A 10,128-nucleotide genomic window follows, 5' to 3' on the forward strand; every position below is an offset into this window, starting at 1 on the left:
ACAGGCATTCCCATTGGCAGCCCTGTGTGTGCAGTAATGTTTGGAGGAGGGCTGAGCACGCTGGCATGGCTGTGACATGCAGGCCCACCTCACTGTGCACACATTGCTGCCGTCAGGTAGCGCTGTGTGTCTGCTCATTGGAGAATATGTAGAGTATTTCCAGCATATGTGCAGCAGACATATGCTATGTATGACCCTACCCTTAGGGTATGTTCACACATGTATATTTTGCTACATATGTTGCTGCTGATTTTCTACAGCTGATTTTGCTACTCATTGACTTGTAGTAAGTTTACACTGGCGTATCAGAAGTGAGTTTTCCACTGTAGGTTTTTGCTGCAGCAGGTTTTCTGTAGTAGGTTACATTCAATGGAGTCTGTTGCAGATTTTTCGAAACTCTCAAAACATCCGCCCATGTAAATGTACCCTACGGGCTTATTCACATGGGCGGATCCCACTGCGAGATAGCAGCTTTTCCCTGCTGCAAGTTTGAATTGGGTTGGGTTTAATGGAGTCTGTGGTTAATCTGTGGAGTCGGGGTCTGTGTAGAGCCCGCCCCGATTCAAACTTGCAGATGGAAAAACGCTGCTATCTCGCAATGAAATTCGCAAAATCAGCTGCAGAAAATATGCAGCAAAATATGACACGTGTGACCCTACCCAAAGAGTACAGCAGATCCTCTTATGCAAAGTCAATGATAAAATCGGCAGCAGAAAGCCTGCTGCAGAAAATCTGCAACAAAATATGCATATGTCAATGTACCCTAAGTGCTCTTTTACACAATGAAATTTCCAGTGTATGCAGTGTATGTATGTGTATCTGATAACAGATTTGTGTCTATTCAGGTTATTTACATAGTGAGGAATCCTAAAGATGTGGCCGTGTCCTTTTATTATTTTCACAAGATGGCTAAATTCCTGCCAGAGACTGGATCCTTTCCTGAATTCCTAGAATGCTTCCTAGAAGGCAAAGGTCAGATCTCAATACTAAAAAGAGGCGGTGATGGGGGCAGGGGATCTGACTACTTATACAGTAGTTTTTAACTAAAATAACTGGGGTTAATGTCATATTCACTCTTTCTGGACCTGTATTATGGCTGACTGCATAAGTTGTCTATGACTATGTGGTAGAGGTGGTGATGTAAAGGACAGATGGAATTACCCTAGGGGCAGATGGCATTAACCCCTTGTATTCATGACACCAGGATGTGGTTTATTCTTGATACCACCCAAAGGTATACCGCTGGATCCTGAGCTAGGCACGAGGGCAATAAAGACTCCGACGGCAAGTTACGGATAAAGGTAGCTTTACAGAGGGTAGACAGATGATAAAGTCTATACAGTTCAGCCAGGGACCACGGAGGTGACCAGTGACTCAGAGACCTTAAGGACTTGCTGGGACCTGAAGTAGATGGGATCAATTTAACCCCTTAAGGACTGAGCCCTTTTTCACCTTAAGGACTCGGCCATTTTTTGCAATTCTGACCACTGTCACTTTAAACATTAATAACTCTGGAATGCTTTTAGTTATCATTCTGATTCCGAGATTGTTTTTTCGTGACATATTCTACTTTAACATAGTGGTAAAATTTTGTGGTAACTTGCATCCTTTCTTGGTGAAAAATCCCAAAATTTTATGAAAAATTTGAAAATGTTGCATTTTTCTAACTTTGAAGCTCTCTGCTTGTAAGGAAAATGGATATTCCAAATAAATTTTTTTTATTCACATATACAATATGTCCACTTTATATTTGCATCATAAAATTGACATGTTTTTACTTTTGGAAGACACCAGAAGGCTTCAAAGTTCAGCAGCAATTTTCCAATTTTTCGCCAAATTTTTCAGGGACCAGTTCAGGTTTGAAGTGGATTTAAAGGGTCTTCATATTAGAAATACCCCATAAATTACCCCATTATAAAAACTGCACCCCCCAAAGTATTCAAAATGACATTCAGTCAGCATTTTAACCCTTTAGGGGTTTCACAGGAATAGCAGCAAAGTGAAGGAGAAAATTCACAATCTTCATTTTTTTACACTCGCATGTTCTTTTAGACCCAGTTTTTGAATTTTTGCAAGGGGTAAAAAGGAGAAAATTTTTACTTGTATTTGAAACCCAATTTCTCTCGAGTAAGGACATACCTCATATGTCTATGTTAATTGTTCGGCGGGCGCAGTAGAGGGCTCAGAAGCGAAGGAGCGAAAAATGGTTTTTGGGGGGCATGTCACCTTTAGGAAGCCCCTATGGTCCCAGAACAGCAAAAAAAAAAACACATGGCATACCATTTTGGAAACTAGACCCCTCGGGGAACATAACAGGTGGTAAAGTAAACCTTAATACCCCACAGGTGATTCACGACTTTTGCATATGTAAAAAAAAAAAATTTTTTTTACCTAAAATGCTTGGTTTCCCAAAAGCTTTACATTTTTAAAAAGGGTAATAGCAGAAAATACCCCCCAAAATTTGAAGCCCAATTTCTCCCAATTCAGAAAACACCCCCATATGGGGGTGAAAAGTGCTCTGCTGGCACACAACAGGTCTCAGAAAAGAAGGAGTCACATTTGGCTTTTTTGAAGGAAATTTTGCTCTGGGGGCATGCCGCATTTAGGAAGCCCCTATGGTGCCAGGACAGCAAAAAAAAAAAAACCCATGGCATGCCCTTTTGGAAACTAGACCCCTTGGGGAACGTAACAAGGGGTAAAGTGAACCTTTATACCCCATAGGGGTTTCACAACTTTTGCATATGTAAAAAAAAAAAAAAAATTACCTAAAATGCTTGGTTTCCCAAAAAATGAACATTTTTACAAAGGGTTAAAGCAGAAAATACCCCCCAAAATTTGAAGCCCAATTTCTCCCGATTCAGAAAACACCCCATATGGGTGTGAAAAGTGCTCTGCTGGTGCACTACAGGTCTCAGAAGAGAAGGAGTCACATTTGGCTTTTTGAAAGCAAATTTTGCTCTGGGGGCATGCCGCATTTAGGAAGCCACTATGTTGCCAGAACAGCAAAAAAACGCCACATGGCATACCATTTTGGAAACTAGACCCCTCGGGGAACGTAACAAGGGGTAAAGTGAACCTTAATACCCCACAGGTGTTTCACGACTTTTGCATATGTAAAAAACATATTTTTTTTACCTAAAATGCTTCTTTTCCCAAAAATTTTACATTTTTAAAAAGGGTAAAAGCAAAAAATACCCCCTTAAAAATTTGTAACTCAATTTCTCCCGAGTACGGCGATACCCCATATGTGGCCCTAAACTGTTGCCTTGAAATACGACAGGGCTCCAAAGTGAGAGCGCCATGCGCATTTGAGGCCTAAATTAGGGATTGCATAGGGGTGGACATAGGGGTATTCTACGCCAGTGATTCCCAAACAGGGGGCCTCCAGCTGTTGTAAAACTCCCAGCATGCTTGGACAGTCAGTGGCTATATGGTAATGCTGGGAGTAGTTGTTTTGAAACAGCTGGAGGCTCCGTTTTGGAAACCGTGGCGTACCAGACGTTTTTCATTTTTATTGGGGAGGGGGGCTGTGTAGGGGTATGTGTATATGTAGTGTTTTTTACTTTATTTTATTTTGCGTGTAGTGTAGTGTTTTTAGGGTACAGTCACATGGGCGGGGGTTCACAGTAGTTTCTCGCTGGCAGTTTGAGCTGCGGCAGAAAATTTGCCGCAGCTCAAACTTGCAGCCGGATACTTACTGTAAACCTCCACCCATGTGAGTGTACCCTGTACATTCACATTGGGGCGGGGGGGGGGGGGGGGGGGGGGGGCATCCAGCTGTTGCAAAACTACAACTCCCAGCATGCGCTGACAGACTGTACATGCTGAGAGTTTTAGTTTTGCAACAGCTGTAGGCACACTGGTTATGTATCACTGAGTTTGTGACCTTACTCAGTGTTTCACAACCAGTGTGCCTCCAGCTGTTGCAAAACTACAACTCCTAGCATATACGGTGTAAGGTGACTGCTGGGAGTTGTAGTTTGCAACAGCTGGAGGCACACCAGTTGTGAAACACTGAGTTAGGTTAAAAAAAAATGAGTTTCACAACTAGTGTGCCTTCAGCTGTTGCAAAACTACAACTCTCAGCAGTCACCGACAGCCAATGGGCATGCTGGGAGTTGTAGTTATGCAACCAGCAGCTGCACCACTACAACTCCCAGCATGCGCTTTAGCTGTTTGTGCAAGCTGGGAGTTGTAGTTATACAACAGCTGAAGGTACACTTTTCCATAGAAAAAATGTGCCTCCAGCTGTTGCAAAACTATAAGTCCCAGCATGCCCATAAGGGAATGCTGGGAGTTGTGGTGGTCTGCCTCCTGCTGTTGCATAACTACAGCTCCCAGCATGCCCTTTTTGCATGCTGGGAGCTATTGCTAAGCAACAGCAGGAGGCTGTCACTCACCACCTGCTGCTGCTCTGCTGCAGGACAGTCCCTCGCCGCGGCCGTCGCTCCTGGGGCCCCGATCCCAACAGGGACGCCGGGGATCGGGGTCCCCAGCACCCGGGGTCGTCTTCCCGCACCCGCTCACGTCCTCCGGAAGAGGGGCGGAGCGGGTTGCGGGAATGACACCCGCAGCAGGCGCCCTGATTGGTCGGCCGGTAAACCGGTGCCACCTCACCCCTGCTGGCTCTGGCTGTTCGGGGCTGTCAGAGACAGCCCCGATCAGCCAGTAATTCCAGGTCACCGGAGACCCGATTGACCCGGAATCTCCGCAGATCGCTGGACTGAATTGTCCAGCGATCTGCGGCCATCGCCGACATGGGGGGGCATAATGACCCCCCTGGGCGATATGCCGGGATGCCTGCTGAACGATTTAGCAGGCATCCGGCTCCAGTCCCCAACCGGCTAGCGGTGGGGACCGGAATTCCCACGGGCGTATGGATACGCCCTGCATCCTTAAGGACTCGGAATGCAGGTCGTATCCATACGCCCTGCGTCCTGAAGAGGTTAATGCAGGCCACGTTGACAAATTGTGACTGTGACTGACTTGACTGATGACTGACAATACTGAGACTGTGGCTTACTTGTAGCTGCTTGTGGCTGCAGACTGGACTTGTGCCTCCTATTACTCTGGACACTCTCTAGGACTCAACTTGACCTCAGCAAAGACTTGTAAGGAATGAGAGAGAGAGAGAGAGAGAGAGAGAGCTAGCTCCACCCAGGGCTTATATGAGGGAGACTAGCAGGGAGCCCATAGGTCACCCCTGGGATCACCTGGTCACTGGTACCTCCTAAGTAACAATCACATGACAAGTCACATGGTAAACAGTCTTAAAGTGACAATGCTTTCTGAACACATTAGATGGTATAATACATTAGAAACATATTTACTAGGGGGACAGATGCAAGGGGGCCCAGGGGACACTGTAGGGAGGCTTCCTGACAATGCAGCAGGAATACAGGGTAACACCTCCTGTACTGGGCCACCACAACTACAACAGTCCGCACCTTGAACCCATTGTACATTTTTGATGTAGAGTATATAGCTTAAGGAGGAAATATCCCTTCTGAATTTTGTTACTGTATTGTATTATATTACGCAGTACATTATGGCTTTGTTTGAAACATGAATGTATCTACCCTTCCAGTTTTACTTACCACGGCTGCAATGGGGGTGAAGGGACAAAACAGCTGGACCATGCAATTTCAATGACAAAATTTAAGCTCCAGCTCCAAAAATATTTGGTGTAATTCTGGTGGATTTTAGAAAAACATTTAAGAAATAAAAATCCATTAAAGCCAGGGCCATATTTACTGATAATGTTGCCTGATCCCACCCCCCATTAAAGGGGTACTCCACTGTAAAACTTTTTTTTTAAATCAACTGGTGCCAGAAAGTTAAACAGATTTGTAAATTACTTATATTTAAAAATCTTAATCCTTCCAGTACTTATGAGCTCCTGTATGCTCCACAGCAAGTTCTTTTCTTTTTGAATTTCCTTTCTGTCTGGCCACAGTGCTCTCTAATGACACCTCTGTCCATTTTAGAAACTGTCTGGAGCAGAAGAGGTTTGCTATGGGGAATTGCTCCTACTCTGGACAGTTCCTAAAATGGACAGAGGTGTCACTGACAGTTATACTATGCCGCAGTACAGATTTACTGCAGTACAGTATACTGGGTGAAAAGTATGAAAATAAAGGGAGAGATTTATCAAAACCTTTGTAGAGTAAGAGCGATGCAGTTGCACATGGCAACAAATCAGATTGCTTCTTTCATTTTTAAAGAGACCAATGAAAAATGAAAGAAGCTATTTGATTGGTTGCAGTGGGCAACTGCACCACTCTTCCTCTACACATGTTTTGATCTCCCCCTAAATTCTTTTCAATAAGTAAAGTGTAAAAAAAAAAAAAAAAAAAAAAATGAATAAATGCCCTCTTTCCAATAAAGCCCTGTATTATAACACAAAAAACAAACAAAAGACCCCCTATACATAATAGGTATCTTCACGTTCATAAAAACTTGTACTATAAAATGATAATGTTATTCATAATGCACAGTGAACGCCATTAAAACAAACAAACAAATAACAAAAATAATTGTTCATGAATTTGGTAAAATGTAGAAAAAAAATCAAAATGTCTCAAAAAAAATATGCCCTTACACAATGCAGTCAGACAAAAAAATAAAAAAGTTATAGTGAAACATGGCAGCACAAATAAGGGGAAAAAAGGGGAAAAAACATTAAAAAAAACTTTATAAATCAGGTATCACTATAATGGTACTGATTCACAGAATAAAGACACCATCATGCCACGAAAAACAATAACAACCTCTCTACAGTGATTAAAGGATACCCCTACACTGACTAAAATAAAACCTCTCTACAGTGATTAAAGGATAGCCCCTACACTGACTAAATAATACTGCCATACATTGACTGAATAATTCCACTATACAAACACATGATGACCTTTTCTTTCATTTCCAGAGTTTTCTGCAGACAAAAAAACACAGAATAAATGTAAGGCTGTGTTCACAGTTGCATCATGATATCTTTTTTTTTTTTTTTTTTTTTTAGAAAGTATTGTGTGCCATATATTGTGTCCAAATGTTGTCTTTTTAATGTTTCAGTGTATTATGGTTCATGGTTTGACCATGTGAAAGGCTGGTACGGTCAAAAAAAGAACCTGGATATCATTTATTTGACTTATGAAAATATGCATAAGGTAGGTATGGAATTTAATTTACAGTACATATTTACTGCATTAAATGGTACATCAGCACTTCATTAAATGTAACATAACTCAAGGAGATTCAGAAGGTTTTTTTTGTTTTTTAGGTAAAAACTGAAGCTGTAATAGATACAAGTGCAGTGGGCTTCTTTAGTCTAGAAGTCAGTAGAAAAAAACATACAACAACAACAAAAAAACACCCGCCATATCCACTGATCTGTTTTGTCACACTTCTTCATAGGACTTAAGAAGATCAATAAAGAAGGTGTGTGGCTTCCTTGGCTGTCCCATGTACTCTGAGGAGGTGGATAAGGTAGAACAACATTGCAGGTTTTCTGTCATGAGTCAGAATGTAATGGTCAACTACACACTTATACCCACTGAGATTCTCGATCATGAGAAGAGCAAGTTCATGAGGAAAGGTGGGTATCATGTGTAAATGTGGGGCCCTCAGGGTAATGTTGGGAATGATGACACAACTCCAAGTGAAAATGTTGTAGTTGCAGTGGTTACAAATATAAAGGTAAAGGTGTAGGCCTTATTGGGTATATGTGTGGGACTTGTCAAAAAAATTAAAAAAAAGATCATAAGTACCTATTGCTTGCTAATATTATAGTGTCTATGTAAAGGGGTAGCCCTGTATAGATTCAGACAGCCCATGAGGAAGGAACTTGTCAGAAACATTGGGCAGTTCTTCTCCTTAGGTCCTATAAAAGCTGCAGGGGGTGTCATTGGTGTCAAATAACTTGTGAAACCTTACTCACTAAACTTTGTTTTTCTGTAATAGGGGTAGTCGGAGATTGGAAAAACCACCTGACAGAGGAGCAGAATGAAAACTTTAATAGGATTTATAAAGAAAAGATGTCGGATTGTGATCTCCAAATTGACTGGAGTTTAAACTGATCGACGAATGATTAAAACCAAGGGCTTAAAACATATGTAATTTTTAATGCAGATAGCAATAGCTGCCATTTCCATTACAGATGATAGGGCTTGCAGTTGGTTAGTAATAGGGGAGGACAAGCAGATGGGACATTGCTTTAGTCAGGAGGGAAAGGGAAAGATATGCAAAGTAACTTTTAGGGGCACCAAAATGCAACTTTGTATGTCCTTCTTCTCAGCATTCCCAGTGGAGTACGAATCGCCTCTATATGACTCCACAATAGATTGTTGGTGGATCCCGTAAAATTTTATAACATCTGCTAAGAATATTCAATATATCTATTGAAATATAAGGAACAGAGTTGTAATCCTACATGCAAAGTGGGGACAGGTGTAGTGCTGTTTTTGTAAGATGGCAACTATGTTTTGCAAATCCTAGAAACTCGCAGGTAATGGCAGACATCAGTGATTGTGCTGATGTCTGCCATTAACCCCTCAGATGCCATGATCAATATTGATCACTGCATCTGCGGCAATGCGGCGGCTCTGTTTCCGGTGCATAGCACTAACCGTATTAGCCATCTAACGATTGCAATAAACAGTCCCCTGTGGGGGCTAAAAAAGTGTGAAAAAATTTAAAAAGTGAATAAGTCCCTCACCCAATAAAAATAAAATCCCCCTCTTTTTTAATTTTACAAAAAAAAAAAAAAAAGTAAAAAATAAAAATAAATCAACATACTTGGTATCACTGTATGCAGAAATGACCAATCTATTGTTGTCAATTATCCCGTACGGTGAATGGTGTAAACATAGAAAACTACTTAAGTCCGAAAATACAGATTTTTTTTTTATTACATCATACTGTATATCAGAAAAATAAATTAATAAAAAGCAATTAAAAAGAACTATCAAAACAAAAATGCTAACAATAAAAACTACAGATCATGGTGCAAAAAATGAGTCCTCATACATCCCCATATATGGATAAATAAAGAAGTTATTGGGGTCATAAGAGGACAATTTTGAATATATTGATTTTGTTTAATAAAGTTTGACTTCTTATTAAAGTAGTACAATAATAGAAAAACTATATAAATTGGGTATCTTTTTTTTTGCATTGACTTACAAAATAAAGAGGACATACTGTATCATTTTTACCATAAAGTGTACTGCATAATAACAAAATACTGAGAAAGTTGCAAAACTAAAATCTCAAGTGTCCTCAAGGCCAAAATGGCCTGAGCCCTTAAAGGGGTACTCCGCCCCTGGCATCTTATCCCCTATCCAAAGGATAGGAGATAAGATGTCAGATCGCCGCGGTCCCGCTGCTGGGGACCCCGGGGATCGCCGCTGCGGCACCCCGCCATCATTACTGCGCAGAGCGAGTTCGCTCTGTGTGTGATGACAGGCGATACAGGGGCCGGAGCAGCGTGACGTCATGGCTCTGCCCCTCATGACATCACGGCCCGTCCCCTTAATGCAAGTCTATGGCAGGGGGCGTGATGACCGCCACGCCCCCTTCCCATAGACTTGTATTGACGGGGGGCGGGCCGTGATGTCACGAGGGGCGGAGCCTTGACGTAACGATGCTCCGGCCCCTGTATTGCCCGTCATTACGTGCAGAGCGATCTCGCTCTGCGCAGTAATGATAGCGGGGTGCTGCAGCAGCAATCCCCGGGGTTCCCAGCAGCAGGACCCCGGCGATCTGACATCTTATCCCCTATCCTTTGGATACGGGATAAGATGTCTAGGGGCGGAGTACCCCTTTAAGGGGTACTCCAGTGGAAAACCTTTTTTTTTTTTTTTTTTTTTTTTTTAAACAACTGGTGCCAGAAAGTTAAACAGATTTGTAAATTACTTCTATTGAAAAATCTTAATTCCTCCAGTACTTATTAGCTGCTGAAGGCTACAGAGGAAATTCTTTTCTTTTTGGAACACAGTGCTCGTGCTGAATCATGAGCACAGTGCTCTCTGCTGACATCTCTGTCCATTTTAGGAACTGTTCAGAGCAGCATATGTTTGCTATGGGGATTTTCTCCTACTTTGGACAGTTCCTAAAATGGACAGCAGAGAG

The 10,128-nt window shown here is 42.0% G+C and overlaps 1 protein-coding gene across 2 annotated transcripts in view; it reads left to right on the plus strand.

Annotated features, from left to right (window-relative positions):
- Positions 1 to 9,180, plus strand: part of LOC130276523 (sulfotransferase 2B1-like) — a 30,670-nt gene extending 21,490 nt beyond the window's left edge. Inside the window, exons 4-8 of one of the 2 annotated variants that reach the window (XM_056526009.1) lie at positions 846 to 972; positions 6,929 to 6,961; positions 7,072 to 7,166; positions 7,414 to 7,594; positions 7,960 to 9,180. In XM_056526009.1, coding sequence (XP_056381984.1) covers positions 846 to 972; positions 6,929 to 6,961; positions 7,072 to 7,166; positions 7,414 to 7,594; positions 7,960 to 8,075 — 552 coding nt within the window. In that variant the 3' untranslated portion in view covers positions 8,076 to 9,180. The remainder of the gene's footprint in view (positions 1 to 845; positions 973 to 6,928; positions 6,962 to 7,071; positions 7,167 to 7,413; positions 7,595 to 7,959) is intronic. The other variant, XM_056526010.1, reaches the window with a different exon arrangement.
- The last annotated feature ends 948 nt before the right edge of the window (positions 9,181 to 10,128 follow it).

This window comes from Hyla sarda, chromosome 6, assembly GCF_029499605.1.
Source record: "Hyla sarda isolate aHylSar1 chromosome 6, aHylSar1.hap1, whole genome shotgun sequence".
Lineage (NCBI taxonomy): Eukaryota > Metazoa > Chordata > Amphibia > Anura > Hylidae > Hyla > Hyla sarda.